This window comes from Glycine max, chromosome 20, assembly GCF_000004515.6.
Source record: "Glycine max cultivar Williams 82 chromosome 20, Glycine_max_v4.0, whole genome shotgun sequence".
NCBI classification, from domain to species: domain Eukaryota; kingdom Viridiplantae; phylum Streptophyta; class Magnoliopsida; order Fabales; family Fabaceae; genus Glycine; species Glycine max.
In genome coordinates, this window is record NC_038256.2 from 32,895,381 (window position 1) to 32,917,908 (window position 22,528).

Consider the following 22,528-nt stretch of genomic DNA (forward strand, 5'->3'; position numbering starts at 1 on the left):
TTTTTTTCTCATAAAATTAAAATATTATATTTTTTTAGTCAGAACTTAAGTTTTCTTAATAACCGATCATACGTGGTGATTCGTGCAACATGCGTCAACACTTCATTAGTCCAAATCAAAACCTCACTCTCGTTCTTCTGTGTCTCTCCCTCACCTACAACCACCACCAACCAAGCCACCATAGCCCATGCCTTCACCGTCATCGTCGGAGAAGAGAGACGAATGAGTGATTTGAGCGAGATCTAGAAGATTTGGAGAGAGTGACTATCCAGATCTAAGGATTCGACGGTCAGTGGAGTTCTGGTGCTCTGCACCGCCGCCGGTGTGACTAAGGAAGGCCTTCCTCGATCGTTGTCACACTGCCATTGCACGGTGGTTGCGGAGTCATCAGAATCCCACCGCTATGGCTCCGTGGACCCTGGCGTCGCAGTCGAGAGAGAATGGCTACGAGAGTGGGGTCATTCAGACACAGTTTCTTGGAGAAAAGCAAAGAGAGGCTCCTCTCAATAAGGACTACGAATACTTTGTTGGCTTCAACGGCGATGACAATGCCTCCCCCAAGCGTTCCTTCCTCGACGCGCTCTCTGATCCAGAGACGTTGCCTCCATATTGTACATTTGTTTTCTGAATATGCTTAGCATGTGTATGGATAAAGAATTTTATTCTCTATCAAAATATCAAAAAATTTGAAATGCTGAAAGTAATTAAATTTCATTCAATTATAAAATAATTTGTTTGAATTATTTTAGTCTTGAATTTATTTTTATATAAATTCAAAATTGTTATTAATTATTAATTTTAAATAAATTTTTTTCTTTCTCCTCACTTTCTCTCTGCAACACAACTCGTCCAAACACTTAGTATTGTTATTGGTTTGGTTCAACTTTTTTTGCCGCCGCGGTGGAGAGTGTGGAAATGATCATCGATGGGTTGAGATTCTGGCGAAGATGATTATTGGTGGGTTTGGATTTCAGTGAGGAAAGTTTGCAGGAGAAAAACAACAACAAATGAACAATTGGGAGGGATAGAAAAAAAAAAAAAAATATATATATATATATATATATATATATATATATATATATATATATATATATATAAAAGAGAAAAACATCATCCAGTTTGAGACACTTTTTTATTAGCAAATGAGTAATTTTAGAAATTTTATCTCTTTTAGTAAAATTTTAAATTCTCAATTTTAACAAAGATTAAAATTCTCTATTAAAATAATAAATATTTAATTTCTAATATCTCATTTAAAATGAATTATTTTATTAAAAGTATTCATCTAAACATAATTTTAATGTTTATTATTGATTTGGGGGTAAGGAATTTCAGATTTCGGTGTTAGAGGTGGTGGCCGTTTGGTTGAGCTACCGTGGCTGATTCTTGGATTTATTTTTTATTTTTTTCTTTAGCAGATTTTAATAATCGTCACAGTATTCTTATATTTTTTATTTTTATAATTTGTGATAATTTTTATTATATTAAAATTTCAATTAAAATAATTTCACGTACCCGAGGATCCAAACCTAGTTCGAAATTAGAAAATTATACACTTTAATTTTAATTTTGAGTAAGAAAAATAAACAGAATAATTTATAAAAACTAAAATCAAATTTTGAATATTTTACCGGAAATGAAAAACATATTGTAATCATTCTTAAAAATGTAATTGTAACGTAAGGGAGAATACTTATACTTCATCGCTTTCGTTTCAATTTACAATTCAATGTAATCACCAACCATCCACCACCTTGCCTTCTACTATTAGATCCCTTTCTCTACCTTCCCATCAATTAATAATAATAAATCAAACATAATTGCATATAAAAAAATTCAAACGTGTAGAGCAGTAGTCAAGTTTAATCAATCAATTATGTCTATATATATGAAGATGAATTGATATAAAATATCAAATTTCTTAAATAAAAATGTTTCATACAACTTTCTATAAAAATTAAATTTTATCAAGAAAAAAAGGAAATTTTTTATTAAGAATTATAAGGACCGAAATTTTACATGCTAAAAAAAAGACTTTCCTCCTTTACTTTCACCTTAACTAGTGCCCTTATACACTTAAAAAAAAAAAACTAATACCCTTATCACACCAATTGATATTTGCATAAAAAATCCATAGAAACAAATTAACTAAAATAATTTTTTTATAATCATCTCCAACTAATTTTGCCTTGTCTCTAATCAACTAAAGGAGAAAATTGGATTTACTCTTCTCTTTAAGCATACTCAAAAGAAAGAGAAGATGAGAATTTCTACTTCTTGTTATTTATTATAACTATCGGAGCTAGTTTTGTAAATAACTTTTTAAAACACCTCAAGAGTTTTTAGCAATGTGAAATAATCTTTATTAGAATCACACTGCCTACTAAGTTGTCTGTGAATTCACAAGTAGATATTTGTTTGACATGGCACCAAAATTACTAATGATGTAATTGTGATAATTTGGCACTGAATGTTTTGGGTAAAGTTGCACAAAATTTTAATGGGTACTTAGTTAATTTTTCATATTCTAGCATTGTGACATAGTTTTTTCGCCAACATTTAAGGGTAAATATCAATGTGTAATTTACAGACAAATGCATTTCTGAAATATGAAAATACAAAATTTGGTCTTCAAAAGTATAAAAAGTGCGACAAATATATCCAGCCGTCACAGTCAATAAAATAATCTACGTGACACAGATGGACGAATTTTTTATTGAAATAATTGTCAACGTGATCATCTCTAACTGTCAATATAAGAACATAATTGTCATATAATATTTCCTTGACTTTTCGTCTTCCCATTCTCTGAGAATATGAATGGGAAAATAGTTACTTTTGTTCCTGAATGTGTAACTCGCTGACAAATATGTCTCTAAAAGATGAAAATACAAAATTTAATCCCCAAAAGTGTAAAAAGTGCAACAAATATATCCGACCGTTAATTTTGGTCCGTCACCGTTAATAAAATAACCAAAATTCGAAGAAGTGAAATATGAGATATATTTATCTTTTAGGGTAATTTGGAAAAATTCGTAATGATTGGTATATTGTTGTAATATTTTATTTTAGTAAACTGGTACAATGTTTGTTTTAGATAATTTCTATTGTGACAAATAAATTATGATTGATAATCAATATTATCGTTATTATTATGTTTGTCAATATATATTTTTAAGTAATTGTTGTAATGTTAAGCTTATAACGATAAAAAATAGTAGAAATTTATCTTAAAATTATATTTTACCCTTAAATGAAATGAATTTTCGGGTTTAACAAATTAGTTCAATAAAAACATACTGATATTTAGGTACAATAAAAAATTACGAACATTTGCATCCAATAATGGTAACTTATCAACATTTTTGGTCCAATGGAACGTACTGATATTTAGGTCAAAAAAAAATTATTGACATTTTTGTCCAACAAAAAATTACTGATATTTACGTTTAAAAATGGCATCTTACTGACATTTTTGTCCAATCTAATCAGCATGACCACGTTGACAATCATTTCAGTGACAAATTCGTCCTTCTATGCCACGTAGATTATTTTATTAACGGTGACAGACGGAAGTTAACAGCAAAATATATTTGTCATACTTTTTAAACTTTCGGGGACTAAATTTTGTATTTTCATCTTTTAGTGACGCATTTGTCAGCGGATTACATATTAAAGGACAAAAATAATTATTTATCCAAAATTTAATTAGTCCCTACATTTACTACAGGTGATGTGACTTTAGTCCTTGGTGAGAGATTAAAAATATATTTTACGTAAATATAGAAACTAAAAGTATTAAATTTTTATAGAGATTAAAACTAACATTCCAAAATATTTTAAGGGACCAATATCATATTTTATATTTTTTTTTAGTAAGTTATATTCATTTTTTCTCAATTTAGGATTTATTACACTTGAACCCCTTCCGTTCATGACCCCTACACAGACCTCTCCTAAGTTTTGCAATTTTGTTCCACTTGCACCCCATCCACATAACAGTGTTAGTTCTGTTAACCCAAATTCATCACATGCAAGGCTCATGCTTGTTTAATAAAATTTTAGGACAAAAATGTCCTTGTCTTCCTTCATGCACACATTAAAAATATTGTACGTTTTTGAAATAACAAAAAACTACAAAATGAAGGAGGCATGGAGCATGGAGCATTTGCGGAGGGAAAATTCACAAACTAAAGCTCTAGCTTTATTCAATATTTTCATTCATATTGCAGCAAGAACAAACTCAAACACTATGAATCTCAAACCTCAAACCTGTCCACACTTGTTGTTTTTTCTTTAATCATAATTTTTCCACTTCAAATCATGTAACCACACAACAAGATCTTTAAATCAAGCTATTATAAAAGTCCTAAACACAAACTAGCACAAGGATTAAACTAAAAAATTTCAGAATTTTATATGAACTAAGAACAACTATCAACAATTGAATTTGAATTGATCGAAACAAACACAAACTGATTCAAACACAATCTGCACAACCTAGGCAGAAACTAATGACATTAAGGACACTATTACATATTCTAGTACAAATTGGGCTTGTCTTTTGACGCACCGCCCACAAACACACCCACCACTTTGTAAACATAAAGAGTAAATGAAGATGAAGACTTTTAGTTTATTTTGATAATGATGATGTATTTGTATTAAGGAACCTTAGTCATTATTAGAATGTTTGTTTATACTTAAAATGCTTGAATGTGTGCGATAAATCATGCATACATGCATCCTAGACTAGGAGAAGTAGATCAATATTACTCTACATTTAATCATTGCATTGGTCATTGATCTTAAGCCTTAAAGAGTTGAAATTAGTAACTTAGTTTTTTAAATCACTAAGTTTCAACTTTGCATCATGATAATCGACTATATGCTATTATAGTCAACTATATTGAGCCTTTGAATTCTCATAATTGAGAACAACTCGCAAATAGTTGACTATCTTAAGTGTCTAATCGACTATATGATTCTGAAGAAGTTTTTCACTTTCACAAACAATCGATTAAATGGTAATATAATTGACTATATATTCTTCAGAAAACCTAGGTGATGCAAAGAACAATTTGGTCAACTATCTCTATGGCATAATCAACTATTTTAGTTTAGAGGCTATAAAAATGAGTTTTTCAAAGGATTTCAGTGTGACATAATTTCCTCTCATATTTTTCATTGCATTTTCATTGAGAGGGTTTCTAAAAATTTCAGAGTGTAATCACCACCTTGATCCTTGATTGAAAACATCATTTCACATGGATTCAATGGATCTTGGCATGGATCATGAAGAGTAGTTTGAGGCTATATAGGGAGTATTTCAAAACTTTCATATCTTTCATAGGCAAGGTGAAATCTTTCCTTAATTGTGATTTTGTTTTTCGTTTTTCATTGAGTAGGGTTCTCAATGGTTTGCATGTAGTTGGTTTTCTACATGTGTTTTAGAATAGGTTTTCAAGAGTTTAGGCATTTGTGGTGTGCATTTACTTGTGAGTTTGTTTGTAACTTAAAAGGCTATAGTGAAAAAATTCAAGTGGATTGCTTGAATAAACCAGATGTAGATTTTCTAGAAATCGAACCAGTATAAATTGTCGTGGGTATCTTTTCCTTTAACCATCTCTTGTATTGCTTCTTGCATAAGATTTGTATTCTTTGAGCTTTGAATAATTGTTGTTCATAATTGGGTAAGTGTTTGCTTGAGTTTAAGGAATCAAAGTGTATTTGCAACACACCTATATCTCTTGGATTAAGTAAAGTATTTATGAAAAATTTTCATTTGGGGTCATAAATTGTTTTGGAACCAATTCACCTCCCTTCTCTGTTTATGATAATTCTTGTCATTATTTCTAACAATTGATATAAGAGCTTTATTTGATAGTCATTCAAACGGATTTAAAAAAAGATCCTCATAATGGCTGAAAATCACCAAATCTTTGCGAAAGGTGCATCTATAAAATGACCTATTCTCTTATCAAAGAAAACTATCCATTTTGGAAAGTAACATGAAATTTTTTCTTGAATCCATTGATAAAGGAGTATGAGATGCTATTGTAAATGGTCCTTACATTACTAAAGTTATTGTTGATGGAAAAGAGGAAGAAAAAGATTTTAATTCTTGGACACCAGAAGAAAATAGGTGTGCTCAATATAATATTAGAGTTAAAAATATTCTAGCCTCCGCTTTAACACTTGATGAGTTTTATTGTGCTTCTGAATGTGTAGATGCCAAAGAAATTTAGGAAATATTAGAAGTGACTCATGAATGTACTACAGAAGTCAAGATGGCAAAAAAAAATACTCTCATTCAAGAACACAAAATGTTTAGAATGTTGCCTCGAGAAAGCATTTTCGTTGTGCAGAAGTGTTTTACACATGTCGTGAATCGTTTGTTGGCTCTTGGAAAAACATTTGAAAGAGAGGAGCTTAATGTAAAAGTTCTAAAAAAATCTTAATAGAACTTGACAACCCAAAAGTAGAGTGATATCGAAATCTAAAGATTTAGCTACAATGGCAGTAGCTACACTTTTTGGTAAGCTAAGAGAATATGAGTTAGAACTTGAAAGACTCAAGGATGAAGAATTTGACAAGAAAAAGAAGGGATTAGCCTTAAAACAAGTACTTCACATCATGAAGCTAGTAATGAAGACCCTTCGGATAATGAAAATATGAATTTACTTGTTAAGAAGTTCTCCAAGTTCGTGAAGAAGAAATAAAGAGACAAAGAGAACTTTCAAAATAAGAGCATGAAGAAAAATGATTCTACTCCCACAACCTACACATGATTTGAGTGTGGGAAGCAAGGCCACATAAAACGGATTGTCCAACCTACCTCAAGAAACAACAAGAAGGTGATAAGAAGCAAAAGAAGCCATTACAGAAGAAAAGAAAGCATGGGATGATAATGATGCTAGTTTTTTAAGTGACTCAATTGAGGAAGAAGAAGTGTAGAAGCAAAGCTTTATGATGAATCAAGAGTGATTCAAAGATGTTTTGATGATAACAAAGATGATAACAAAAGATGATGACAAAGGTGATGACAAAAAGCTCAAAGGTCAATCAAAGAATGAGTTCAAGATATTCAAGATAGAATCAAGAACACTTCAAGATTCAAGAGAAAAGTTGATTTCAAGAATCAAGATTCAAGAGATCAAGATTTCAAGAATCAAGATTGAAGAGATCCAGATTCAAGAATCAAGAGAAGGCTTAATCAAGATAAGTATGAAAAGGTTTTCTCAAAAATTGAGTAGCACATGAATTTCTCTCAAAACATGTTTTCCAAAGAGTTTTTACTCTCTGGTAATCGATTACCAGATTGTTGTAATCAATTACCAGTAGCAAAATAGATTTGAAAAAGTTTTCAAATGAATTTACAACGTTCCAATTGATTTCAAAAAGCTGTAATCGATTGCAATGTTTTGGTAATCGATTAGTAGTGCCTTTGAACGTTGAAATTCAAATTCAAATGTGAAGAGTCACATCCTTTCACATAAAAGCTTTGTGTAATCGATTACACTGATTTGGTAATCGATTACCAGTGATTGTTTCTAAATAAATCAAAAGATGTAACTCTTCAAATGATTTTTTGACTTTTTCAAATTGGTTTTAAGTTTTTCTAAAAGTTATAACTCTTCTAAATGGTCCTCTTGGCCAGACATGAAGAGTCTATAAAAGCAAGACTTTGATTTACTTTTCAATACACTTTTCCAATCAATCTTATACAATCCTTTACAAGCCTTGAATATCTTTGAACTTCTTCTTCTTCTTTGTGCCAAAAGCTTTCCAAGGTTTTCTGGTTTTCTAAACCTTGAAAACTTGTGCTATTCATTCTTTTCATCTCTTCTCCTTTTGCCAAAAAGAATTCGCTAAGGACTAACCGCCTGAATTATTTTTGTGTCTCTCTTCTCCCTTTTCCAAAAGAACGAAGGACTAACCGCCTGAATTCTTTTGTGTCTCCCTTCTCCCTTGTCAAAGAATTCAAAACGACACAGTCTGAGAATTCTTTTGATTCTTCCCATTCCCTTATACAAAATTGTTCAAAGGACTAACCGTCTGAGAATTCTTTTGTATCCCCATTCTCAAAGTATCAAAGGTTTAACCACCTGAGATCTTTGTCTTAACACATTGGAGGATACATCCTTTGTGGTACAAGTAGAGGGTACATCTACTTGGGTTGTTGACTGAGAACAAGAGAGGGTACATCTCTTGTGGATCAGTTCTAGTGGAGGGTACATCCACTAGGTTCAAAGAGAACAAGGGAGGGTACATCCTTTGTGGATCTTTGCTTGTAAAAGGATTTTTACAAGGTTGAAAGAAATATCAAGGACCGCAGGTCGCTTGGGGACTGGATGTAGGCACGGGTTGTTGTCAAACCAGTATAAAAACTCTTGTGTGTTTGTCTCCTTCTTCCCTACTCTTTTACTTTCCGTTGTGCATTTTAATTTCCGCTTTTACTTTTGATTAAGTTTCTCTTCTACTCCTTATTCTCTTAACAACGTAAGTAAAAGCCTTAGAAGAGTAAATTTTTAATTAGTAAAGGTTTAGGAATAATTAATTCAACCCCCCCTTCTTAATTATTTTGAGGCCACTTGATCCAACAAGAAGCAAACTTGTGTCTCACGGCCAACATTGATGAGGATGAGACCAAAAGCAATGTAAGTGACTCTTTTTCTAAATCTAACACAAACTATGACAATCTACTTGATGCAATCAAAGAATTACACGAAGAAGCACAAAGACTCACCTTTGTGAACAAGACTCCAAAAGACAGTTAGATGACATATTAAAAAATTTACCACTTTACAAAAGGAAGTCTATGATTTGAGAAATGAGAAAGTGGACTCAGAAAAATTCATTGAGGACTCCACTTGTAAATGTAAATCTAGCAATATTGCTTCTAGCTCAGTCAGTTTCATAGACGTAGATGATGATTCTGCTATGGACAACGTAGTCTTCAATATCCCACCACTTCCACCACCACACACTGCTCCCAAAGATGTATCCCTTAAAGGTACTTGTAGAAAATATATACTCTTAGAAATACTTTCGTACTTATTAGATTTCATTCATCTTGTAATATGGAATCCGTCAACGGGCCTCTACAAACGAATTCGCTGTATTAATTTGGCAAAGGATGTTTTGCCTGTTCTATTTGCCATTGTGTATGACTCATCAAATGATGACTATGTGGTAGTTGTTGTAACAATGAGATATCCTGCCATGGTGGTGGAATGTTTCTCTTTGAGAAACAATTCATGGACCTTCACTGAGAGGCGTATGCTTGAATACTTGATCATCATAATCTTTCCTTCAGTCAAGGGGAGTTCTTGAACGGGGCTCCAATCCTAGACTATATGATGTATGAAATGTGGACCATGAAGGAATACAAAGTGCAATCATCTTGGACCAACTCATTTGTTTTTTTATGATGGCTACCTTCGTTCTATTTCTCTTTGTCGCTTTCGCTCGATATGCTTCGCCAAAAATAAAGAACTTATGGGATTCGATTACAATAGCAAATTAGTGAGAATTAATGGCAGAGGCGAGTTGTTGAAGCATCGCCCGCATGACAAGTACGTGGGGGGACGTTTTTGTTTACTTGTTTCAGAGATTTTGTTATCACCCCTTGGATGCGATTTTGAAGAATTAATCAAGTGAAACAAGTAGAATATTTAATTTATGTAGCAGTACTCTACAATCTCTTTTCACTTCCTAGTCGGCACATCTTGGTTTTTGAGTTAGTTTAGTATCTTTATCTTTAGGGAAATGGATTGAAACTAATCAAGTTGTGATACGGTACCCAAAAGAAGTTACCACTCCAACACCAATTGCAAAAGACCTCTTAACTTGAACAAAAGGTTCATCATTCAAAGGAATTTGGAAGTGATGAAGAAAAAGAGTGACCAACTGAGGATAAGGAAGAGGTGCATTGACCCGTAATGCCTTATGCATTCGGTACCTAACCAAGTAGGCCCAGTCGATCTGACGACCGGTATCAAAAGCCCACATTAGAATCAAGTCCTCCTCAGAGGCTTGAGCAAGATTAAATGAACGGGGTAGCAAAATTCTAACAATTATGTAGTGCATGATGCGACAATCAAAGGTTAATGACCCAGCAAACAATTTGCCGGTCATATCAGCCTGGTCATTGCAGACCATACAGTGAGTATCATGACTTGAATAATTGAACTTCCAGTCATCAACAATGGTGCCCTCAAAAGGAACACCTTGACTGGGTAATTTAGTTAATGAAAAGAACATAGACTAATCAATGACAATAGGAATGCTATGCACCTCAAAGTAGATTACACCATCCTGAATTCTCAAATTATTGTAAAAGACTCTAACTAATTCAGGATAATGAGGCAATTTTAAAGACATAAAATCAATTAATCCAGAGTTTTGAAACACTTGATAGCAGTCAAATGTTTCACCATCAAAGAAATCAATGTTTAGGTACTTAGGGTCTAAGATGACTCTATTACAGAATTAGGAGGAGTACCTTTGACGTTGATCATCTGACGAGAATAAGGTAGGTGATCTAGGAGATGACAATGAAGGATGAATTGGTGCTGTTAGTGCTCCAGATGGTCCATGGCGGCGATGGCCAGCAGCGGCGGCGGTGGTGGAGGAAGATCCCTTTCGCTTTTTCGATGATTTGGCCATTTGATGAAGTTTTAGCAGATTTCAATCAGTGGAATCGAAAGAGGAGTGAAAATGATGAAGATTGGGCTTTGTGGGACGTGATTTGGTGAAGAAACGAAGAAGATACGAGGATTTAAAGTTTGGGAGCAAAGAGGGGTGCCATCACTCGAGGTTTTTCATGGACTGCAGCTTCTGAAATGCGTGTATGTATAGACGAGGACAAATGGTAATTGATTACAAGGATTAGTGATCGATTACAGGAGTATACAACCTACTGGTAATTGATTACAGACTTCCATAATCGATTATAGGCTACATGTTCTTGTGTAATCGATTACATGTAATGGTAATCGATTACCAGAACACTAAACTAGGTTTTTTCTTAAAAATTACCTATGTCTATGTCTAAAAATATCTAACTATACTAATCAACCATAATCACAAGCATTCTATTCAATCAAGCACAATCAAACACATTCAATGACACACACAAACAAAATCATACACACAATCAAACATATTCAATCACACACACAATCAAAAGCAATCATAAAAAATAACTATCAATGACAATCAACATAACTATCAATCATAATCATCAAGGACAATCAAAACTCAAGTAGAAAACAAGCATCAAAATTTAATCAAAAGTTAATAATTATAGGCAAAAATAATCAAAAGTAATCAATCAAAGACAAGTGACCTTTTCGGTATCAATGATACCACTTGTTAGGTTTGTTGATCAATTGGCCTTTGTTCGTTGTCTCCATAGATCACATATTTACTATCTTTGGGAGAAATATGAATAAACTTTGATGCATCTCCCGCCATGTGTTTGGAGAAATTGCTATCAATGTATCAACTTTGCTCTTCTCCGCTTTCATAGTCTTTCAACATGAGACCCAGATTTATGATTTTATTTACTGAATCACTTGAATAATTTATGTCATTATCTTCCCAAGTGATGTATGCTTTCTTTTCTTTAAAATTCCTCTTGTCGGATTTTTCCATTCTTCTTTTAAAGACAGGACAATCAAATCTCATGTGCCCAGGTTGATCGCATTCATAGAATTTTGGGGCTAAGGAGGAATCTTCTTCTTTCTTCTTTGGATTGATGTTTGATTTCCTTTAATTTCTTTTGTTTCTCAGAAATTTATTGAACCTCTTCACAAAAAATATGAAATCATCATCTTCTTCTATTTCAGTCAAGTCCTCTTTGTCACTTTCTTCTTGAATAGAAGATGATGAGGCTCTGAGTGTTATTCCGTTTCTTTTTATATCATTCTCTTCATGTTGATGGAGACTCATAAGTTCCATTTCATGTTCTTGAAGTTTTCCAAAGAGAGTGGCAAGAGACATATTAGTGAGATCTCTTGATTCTGCAATTGCTGTTACTTTTGGTTGCCATTACCTGCTTAAACATCTCAACACTTTGTTAATGAGATCTTTATTAGGAAATATTTTTCCCAATGATGCAAGATGATTAACTATATGAGTAAATCTCTTTTGCATATCTTCTATGGTCTCATATTGATACATTCTAAACAGTTCATATTCATGTGTGAGAGTGTTTATTCTAGATCTCTTGACACCAGTTGTGCCTTCATGGGTTACTTGTAATGTATCTCACATTTATTTTGCATTTTTACAATTTGAGACTATAAAATATTCATCCATGCCTAATGCAGAAGTGATTATATTTTTTGCCTTTAAATTGTATTGAACCTTTCTTCTTTCATCATCATTCCATTCTTCTCTTGGTTTTTTTATAGTTGCATTTCCCACTACCTTTGTTGGAATAAAGGGACCAACTTCAATGGCTTCCCATATATTTAAATCTATGGCTTCAATAAAGATCTACATTTGGATTTTCCAATAGTGATAACCCTTGCCATTGAACATAAGAGGCCTATTAATAGAATTTCCCTCAGGAAATGGAAAGTTGAATGAGACCATATCTATTCTTGAAGTTTTTAAACTTTAAACAAGAATCCTGCTCTGATACCACTTGTTGGACCAGCGACCTCAATAACTTAAGAGGGATAGGCTTAGAATGCAGAAGAAGAAGCAGCAACCAATTTAATAATGTTCTTTAAACATGCAAGACAAAATTGATTGCAATAATATAAATGAGATAAGGGAAGAGAGAAATGCAAACTCGAGATTTTCCACTTCCCGTGCCTAAGTCCAACCCACTTGAGATTTTCCACTCTCTTTGTAAAACTTATTTTACAAAGTCTGAACCACATAGGGACAACCCTTCCCTTGTGTTCAGGAATCCTTACAACTTAAGAGATCCCTGGTCTCTTAAACAATTTCCTTTGAATAAGAAAAAGAAGAAGAAGTTTCTCTCTTTAAGAGAAGGATATTACAATTAAAGATAAATCAAGATTCCTTATTGAATATGCAAGTGTTAGATCAAGGAATCCTTTTTGAGAGGATAAGACATTTCAGTTCAGAAAAACTCTCTTGTAAAATTCGTGTCCTAAGTCACCTATATATAGGCCTTTGATGGTCATTCAAAATCATTTGAAAAGATGTGACTGTTGGGAGTTATTTTAGAAAATTCCTCACTGGTAATCGATTACACAATTGTTTTTTTGAAGAGTTGTGACTCTTCATATTTGAAATTTGAATTTTAACTTTGGTAATCGATTACATACACTCTGTAACCGATTACAAACTTTGAAATTTAAATTCAAATTTATAAAGGCTGTTTTAAAACGTTCAAAACTTCTGGTAATCGATTACAAGCATTGTGTAATTGATTACAAGCTTTCAAAAATATTAAAAACATTTTAAAACATTCCAGTAAGCATTTTGGCCACTGGTAATTGATTACAGTCACTGGTAATCGATTACCAGAGAGTAAATATCTCTTTTAAAACCTTTTGATAAAAACCTTTGGCCATAACTTATGCAACATCAATTTGGAAACTTCTTTCTAAGACTCTAGAGACTAACTTCATCATTTATCTTAGATTTCTTGGAGTCTTGTTTTGGATCAAACTTGAGAAGCACGTTTCTTTGGCATCATCAAAACATCATGATATCTTTGCTTCTACAAAAATAGCAATACATAGTTGAAGGAGTTATAAGATGAACTATGGTGAAAATCTACAGAAGCAAAGTCAAAGCAAATATGGGGAAGAAATTTATAAGGATCAAAACCAAGTTTGGCCAAAAGTATAGGGACCAAAAACATATTTTTCCCAATTTTATAAAATATTACTTGTTACCCTACACTTTTTTTATTGTGATGATGTAGCTTTCATAACGTGTGATTCTTTCCTAGTCATATCTTTGGTTTCATTTGTTTGTAAAGACATAATGGTGGATTACTCAAATCAAGTAATGAAACTAGGGACTTTATTGTTTGAGTTATTATCAGAAGCTCTTAGTTTGAATTCAACCTACTTAAGAGATACAAGTTGCGATGTGGGACAATTTGCTTTTGGTCATTACTATCCTTCCTATCTTGAACCAAACTTAACTCTGGGAACCATAAAGCATGTTGATGTTAATTTCATCACAGTGCTTCTACAAGGCCATATAGGTGGCCTCCAAGTTCTTCATCAGAACACACAAATCGATGTAACCCCTGTGCCTGGGGCTCTAGTGTTTAACATTGGCGATTTTCTACAAACATGTCTTTGTCTTTCTTTTCCTGCCACTGAATACCATCCCCCTTATTGCATACTTATTAGGTTCATATTAACAAGAACTTATAAACTATACTCTCCTTTCTTGATTGAGGCTTAAATTATACTGATGGAAAGTCTCACATTGTCGGCCTCAATTCCTAAGGTGTAGTTAATATATCTATTGGACAATTTCGCTTAAGGCCAGTTGGTTTTAAAATGAAATCTAATATGGTATTGGAGCTTATAATCCATTTGTTATAGTAGGCTAATGTAGAGGAGGGTGTTGGAGAAAGTCCCACATTCTCAATTCTTTGTGTGTAGCTTATATCTTAAAGTGTCACATCCTCAATTCTTGGAATGCAGCTTATATATTTGTTGAACAATTTCACTTAAGGCCTGACTTTAAGATGAAATCTAACATATAGTTCCTTCTCTGATAGTCTTATAGTCTCATTTAGAAATCAATCTTTATTAAAAATACTTAAGTTTTAATTTCTATAAGGATATATAATACTAAAACTGAAATTTTTTAGGGACTAAAACATAAGAAAAATAGTAAGAGCAAAGACAATTGTATACTACTAAGAGAGGAGAATATCATCCACATAAATGTAAACAAGTATTGGAGGGACAATTTTTCTTTCTTTGTTAGGCATTATCCATAGTTTAGTATTGAATCTCAATTGTTGACTTGACTTTATCACATTGGTTTCTTTCTATATGTAAAAATCACAAGTTTTAGTTCCTATGATGGCATATACAAAGTAAAACTTCTGTTTTTTTAAGGGACTGAAACTTAGGAAATATAGGAACAGCAAGGACCAATTATACAAATAAGAGAGGAGAGTATAATCCACATAAATGTAAACAAGTATTGGAAGGACAATTTTTCTTTGTATCACTAGATATCATTCATAGTTTAGTTTTGAATCTCAACTGTTGACTTGACTTATCACTTTGGCTTCTTTCAGTTTATTATATGTGATCCTTCACCAATATGGCTAATTCCTAATATTCTTGAATGCCAACTTATCTCAAATGACAAATTCAAGAGTGGTCAACATAGAGTACCGGCAAATACTGCAGGTCCAAGAGTCTCCATTGTATGCTTTTTTAGTCCAGCATTCATCCATCTTCAAGGACTTATGGTCCCATCATGGAACTTTTATCTGAAGACAATCCTGCAAAATATAGAGAATTTTCAATTCCAGAATTTACAGCTCACTACTGAACAAAATATATGAAGGATACTTCTCCTCTACTACATTTCAAGATTTGACAAGTAGAATCCTCTACTACATTTCAAGATTTGACAAGTAGAATATTGTAAAAGTGATTTTTTTTCGTCTTAATCTTTTGATTTTTCAAGGAAAAAAAGATCCTGACTAATCCAAATTTAATCGGGAGGTAAATAATGTCTGACAAAGAATTATTTTTCCTAAGGATCAAACTCGAATATTATCCGAACTATTCGACTTTAACTTCAGCATATTAACTAGTGTTCAATCGTTGTAAAAGTAACTATGACCTCATTTAAGGGAGTTAAATGTAACAAACTTTGGAACTTCCACTGTGTCAATTTCTTGATGAGGAATTAATGAAAAACTCGGGTGGAAGAGATAATTTTATGCTTTCCACAAGAAATTATTAGATGGTGTGGGATTATAATGGTCCCTATTTGCCTTCCAAAAAGAAATAACGGTCCCTATTAATCTCCACATCTAATAAATTATTCTTAATTCTGTTATAAACTGAAAAACTTAAATAAATGTCATGTAGAGATTGGTTGAAACCGTAGACATGTGATCCTGAAATATTTAATAAAATGTCCCTTTTAAAATATTTTCTCCTTTTGTTAAAATGTATGTGAGTCCTACTAATTTTAGAATGAGACACAACAAATAAAAAATAGGATTCACATATTTAGTAAGTCCAATTTCACCCAAAAAAATAGAATGTGTGAATAAGAATATATTATAAGCATTTGTCTTTTTTTATAATAAAAAATAAATTCTATTTATTAGTCTTAAAATGAATGATAGTGAATAAAATAATGGTTTCAAACTTTTATGAGATGAAAATAAATAAATAAAATTACATAGAACAAAACCAAATTTCCTCATTCTATAGAAAAATTATATTTTCTAATTTTAAAGAGATAAAAGGAAAAGAATGTAATTTTAGAGACCAAAATTAAAATTGGCTCATTTTGCTAGAATAAAAAATAGTTATTTAGAGACCAAAACTAAAATTTGCTTATTTTACAGGAACAAAACACAATCACTTAAAATATTTAGAGGATTGAAAACAAAATGAAATAAAATTAGGGAGCAAAATTTTAATTTACTTATTTAACACATACTAAAGCAATAATTAACCGTTTTTTTTTTGTATTTTTTAAATATTTATATTTTTACTTCATTTTATTTTTATTAACTTTTCACATCTATATGTTTCAAATCTTCATATGTTTCAAATCTATATTTTTGCATTACACTAGTTTTTTTTAAGTTTAAGAAAATATAAAATATATAAAAAATAATGTTATATATAAGAAAATATTAATAATGTTATTAGTTAATTGTAAAGACATTTATCTAAAAAAATTTAAGAGTAAATTACCTTTAACTTACATCAACCTACCTTATAGAAGTATGCGTTGTAATATTTTTTTAAAAGAATTAAGATAGTTAGAGTAATATATAAAGAAGATCAATATAATATTTTTTAAAACAATTAAAAAGGTTAGTGTATGGGTTAAAAATGAGGGCTATATCCAGAAAAATCTAACAAAATCTAGGCTCTGTTGGTTACATAGTTTAATTTACTAAACATAATTATAATATATATATATATATATATATATATATATATATATATATATATATATATATATATATATATATATATATATATAATCAATAGTGAATATTTTTTATATAAGAAACAATTATAGGGATAATATGTTTTAAATTGGCAAAAAACATTTATTTGATTAAATGAAATTTTTAAAAAATAAAAAACATTTTTCTTTATTTTAATATGACGTGTTTAAACTCAAAATTAAATTAAGGAATAATGTTTAATAAAAAATATTTATATCAGTCCTTGAAATTAATTTTAACTATCTAAATAAAAGTAACAAAATTTTATTGAAAAATTATTACTACTATTACACTTTCATATTTTTAATATCATAATTGTTTCTTTAATAAAGCAATATTACTTTTAAAAATGGTCAAAATTAAGCTCAAAGATCTAATAATATTAAAATAGCGTATTAACATTAACATAGCTCTCTGTCTCTGTCTCTGTCTCTCTCTCATAGTTCATACTTGAAAACTTATGCAAATAAAGTAATATGAATTGATAATGAATTAATAGCATATTATTAATATTATAAAAAAATATCAAAAAAATAGCATATTATTAATTGTTCATGCCCTCTTTTATCTTTGCTACATTATTACCTCTTCAATTTTGAGCCTTTTTTTTTCAGTCTAATTTGTTGTGTTGTGTCCACCCAGATTCAAAATTCAACTTGGAATCTCTTATATTTGTCTTCATTTTCCAGTCTTATCTTCCTGTTTGCTTGTGACTTCTGGTGTGTATCATGTGGGTGTGAAGTGGATGTTAAAACTTAAAAGTCTCACCTTTTTGGTTCATTGGTGATTTGTTTTGTTACATTGGTCTGGAATCTGAAGATGGTTGTTCATTGTTAGGCATTGAGGTTTCTGAGCATTGATTTTGATTTGGTGGAGAAAGATGAAGGATTTCTGTGGGACACCTGGCACTGTTCTTGGGCTTGTTCTTAGGATGTCACAGTTCGTTTTTGCTGCTGGGTCTATTGCTTCCATGGCTACCACAATCAGTTTCTTTAATTTGACTGCCTTTTGGTAATTACTCAATTCCCTTCTCCCTCTCATTCAAGTAAAAAATTTGTTTTTGTTTTGCGAAACTTTAACCTGCATTCATTTTTGTTTGGTGTGATTTTCATGAGTGTTGTGTTGTGTTCTCAAAATACATTAGTCATATCATATGTGATATGTTTGTCAATTGAATCATGCTCCATTCATCTTCATGGCTGAGTTTATGGATGTCAAGAGATTTCATGCATTCAATGAATCGTAACCATAGGATAATGATTGAAGGACTCATATTTCATCTCACAAATCTAACTTAAAATATGTATACGATATGTGAATCATCCGATCTTCATCTGACAGTTACGGTTTATGAATATGTGAATGTGTGAATGCAGGGATCTCCATGTCTGGCCAACAAAATACTTATTGATTTTTCATATTTTATTAGTCACTTTGGCTATATGTATGTGTCTCTAGTCCTTAACAGTCCTTGCAAGACTCTGCTTGCTCTTTGATTTTCGAATTGGGAGGACACAACCTACTAGTTAGTTGAACTATTCAATTCCGAATGATTTTGAAGCACTCAAGATGTATACTTGTTTTGATTTACTTTCTATGGAAAAAAAAATGTCTTTACCACTGAATAATTAGGTCTATTAGGTGATTTTGTTGCAACAGATTTACACATTTTATGTATGGTTGGTATCTTGATTTAGATTAATTGGTGTGGTCTGAATGTGTTCAAATGGGATTTGGATCCCCTACAGTTGGAAAATAACTGCAGGGAGGTGCAGTTCAATCTTTCACTGTCCATTCTTTTTAAATTATGTTTTTATAAATATTTTATTTAAGTATATATAAATGGTTGCGATTGATGCAGTTGAAATAAAAACTGCAGTGCAGGGGATCATGATCCGTATGCTCCCCTCCTCTATTTTGCCCTGTTCCTATAAAGAGGCAATGCATTTTACCTTCAGATCTTGATTCACTTCTTTAATGCATCATATCCATGAACCTATCATTTAAAGCTGTTTTTTCACTGTCACTGGCTTTTTCCTTGGATACTAGAATTGAGGAAACAAACTGAATGTGTCTTTATGCACCTTGGCTCTTTGTGGAAAGGGTGACTGATGTGGCAGTATAATACTGAATAGAATGACCGCAGCTAGGTAGAAACTAGGCTCATGGTCGAGATGAACAAGGGTGTTTGCAAAGGATGGAGATCTTCAGTGAAATCTCAATGGAATGGGACTGTGATATAGCTCCTGAATTCTGATTATCAACCATTCAACTTTATTGTTTTCTATTCAAGTCTATGTTCTTGCTTCTCTAGACTGTAATAAAAACATGTTACTCATGAAATATTTTGCTTTTGATTGAGTGGTGGTCAAGAAACTAGTCTTGCATTATTCATCAATACTTCAATAGCAATGCTTGGATGTTGGATGTAGAATAACTTAAGACACTGAATGTTCCTCTGGTAATTGTGCAGTTACTTGATAGCTTCAATGGGCTTACAAATCATTTGGAGTTTTGTGCTTGCTCTAATGGATTTATATGCTTTGGTGAGAAAGAAGGTCCTCCTAAACCCAGTACTAATTAGCCTCTTTGTAGTTGGAGATTGGGTTAGTTTCTAAGTGAACCTTTACTCTTCCCAACTTCCTAATTAGTGCATGTTTGGATAACCGTTGCCCACTTGCACCCCTTCCAAAAAGTATGTTCAGAATAAAAGATAGAAATATTCTTCTCCAAAAGTATGTTTAGAATAAAAGATAGAAAGAATATTCTTCTCCAAAAATGCATTCATCACCCAAAAGTACGTTAAGGACAGTTATCCAAACATGCAATTAGTCTGTTACACACAGTAGAACTTGTATAGTTATGATGTTTATCATTTCACAAGTTTTCCTCTTGACCACTGTACATTCTCCACAGTTAACAGCAACACTATCTCTAGCAGCAGCTTCTGCCTCTGCTGGCATTACAGTTTTGTACTTTCATGATCTGGGACACTGCCACTTTGGAGAGGAGTGCCAAAAGTACCAGATTTCTGTGGCACTTGCATTCCTGAGCTGGATTTCAACTTCAATATCATCTCTAATTATGCTTTGGCTATTAGCTGCAGGGTAGCTAACGTTTCCACTAGAATTCCCTCATCCAACCAAAGTTAGTCTTGTTGAAAATTTTCTTTTCAAATTGTTTATAGGAAAGGAATCACTGTAGAGTTGTACTCTGAAATTTAATTGGGATAGCTGCAGAATGCAGATTGTAAAGGGGACGAAAAATGTATAAATGATTTTGCTTTGCAAAGATATAAACCTATATGTTTACATGATAGACAACTTTTTTTATTCATAAAAATTGGCATGCAAAGCCGCAAAGGCATCACAATAGGGTTAGACATCCCAACAAGGGTGGTACCTCTAACCCCACCTATCATCTACAGCATGCCAAGAGATTATATAAAAGTCAAAAGATTAACGTGGGGGGATATGAACCAAAACCAATGAAAGACAAAACTTAAATGTAATTTCTTAAGTATTTTTTATGTTGCTCTCCAATTAGAATTGAAGTTTCATCTTGATAATTCGCATAGTAAATGTTTACATCTAATGTCAACATAGGTTCGCAAGGGAAAACTCCAATTCTGATAGGAGAATAGTATAAAAAACATTTAAAAACTGCACAAGTTTCCTCCTTACATGAAATTTGGTTGTTAATACTTGATACTAATAGTTGTTTTTAACATACTTCATCCTGATAAGTGTCTGTTAGATACTTCATGCTTGAAAAGGTTTATGTAGTTATGATTGTCCTCATTCTCATTTGTGTGCATATACCATTTCTTTCTACTACGAAAAAAGTAATCGTATAGTTAGTTCATTTGTGTCTGACCCTGGATTAAGTAATTAAACTATAGACGTACAGGTAAAGAAGGAAGTTAACACTTTCCTTATTCAAGTTAGGAACTAAACTACTTACCATACATCAGTTTGAATACTTGAAAATTTGTATTTTTTGACTCCTCAAAATGATTTTATTTAAATTAAAAAAATTTAATGCATTGCATTGCTATTGTTCTCTTCTTTATACACAATTAATTTGGTAACAGTGCGAATTGTATTAGAACTGTCTTTGAAATGAGAGACAATGATGTCAGTACGCCAATCTTTAGTTGCTTAATAGACTCGAGTGAAGATATGGTGAGATATAGATCTTTATGCAAAAGTCAATAAAATTAGGTAAGTTTAAACAAAAGTTGTAAACTTATCGTAAATTTTAGAAAAGCTGCTCAAGAAGCTAGTGATTCTTGTTCCTTGAATATTATGGGAACAAATAGAGCACAAGGCGTAACCTTAAAAATTTAAATAAAGCGTACTTTAGGAGAGTATTTTAATTGAAATCTCTAATTAAAAATTAATTTTATGTTGAAATCTCTTCCTAATTTTCATTCCACATCACTTACAGGATCCTTTTAAACAAAGTCTTCAGCCTCCACACAAGATGAATACGCCATAAAGGGCGATACGGAATGGAATTTTTTTGGTTCTTGGAATGAACATCAACTACCCAAAATTTGTTATTTTATTTATAAGATATGGGGTGTTGCTAGGTGCACCGGTCATATTGCTTGTGCACCCAGCAAAAAAAATTAATTCCAAAAATACCTTTATTGCTTTCTTCGTCGCTTTAAGTTTTATTTTTTACAGTAACACAGTCATTCTTTCATTTTCTCGGTCCGTTTCTTCTGGTTTTTTCATTATCGCAAGAGGTGCATTGTGTCACTTTGATCGAGGTGAAAGTGTTACAGAGGTATGATGGTAGTGGTTGTTGCAGTGGTTACTTTGGTTGTTAACGGAGATACATCAAAGATACATCAGAGTTATTTTTTTTTTTGCATATATGAATTAAAGAATTCATAAGTTATATAAAACTTACGGATTGATTAGTCCGTAAGTTTTATTATAACTTACAGATTAATTAATCCGTGAGTTATACGGATTATGTAATTCGTATAACTCATACGGATTAACTAATTCATATGATTTATATGGATTATCTAATTCGTATAAGTCATACGGATTAGTTAATTTGTATGAATTATACAGATTTTTTTTTTAAAATTAAAAGAAATATTAAATTTTTAATTTTTTAAAATTATAAATATGTTAGTATGATTGTTAAAAAATTGAATTAATGTGTATAAAAAAATTATTTGTTTATTTTTTTATTTGAAATGTAATTAGTATTATTGTTTTAAATATTTTTAAATAAGTGTAGATTGATAATTAATTTGTAATTACTTATTTTTATATTTTGGAAATGGTATTAAATGTAAGATAATTTACACTTGTAATTTATGTATAA

The 22,528-nt window shown here is 31.7% G+C and overlaps 1 protein-coding gene and 1 pseudogene across 2 annotated transcripts; both read left to right on the forward strand.

The window, feature by feature from the left end:
• Positions 1-403: 403 nt before the first annotated feature.
• On the forward strand, positions 404-15,573 carry LOC106797682 (1-aminocyclopropane-1-carboxylate oxidase homolog 7-like; annotated as a pseudogene).
• A 2,122-nt stretch (positions 15,574-17,695) lies between these two features.
• Positions 17,696-20,490, forward strand: LOC100787045 (CASP-like protein 5B3). 2 transcript variants are annotated; one of them, XM_006605702.4, is made up of 3 exons: positions 17,696-18,190; positions 19,653-19,725; positions 20,096-20,490. In XM_006605702.4, exons 1-3 carry the CDS (start codon positions 18,060-18,062, stop codon positions 20,288-20,290), a joined length of 399 nt encoding a protein of 132 aa, XP_006605765.1. In that variant the 5' UTR covers positions 17,696-18,059; the 3' UTR covers positions 20,291-20,490. The 2 variants fall into 2 exon arrangements, with proteins under 2 accessions (XP_006605765.1, XP_003555759.1); XM_003555711.5 differs by having other exon boundaries at positions 17,716-18,190; positions 19,653-19,785.
• The last annotated feature ends 2,038 nt before the right edge of the window (positions 20,491-22,528 follow it).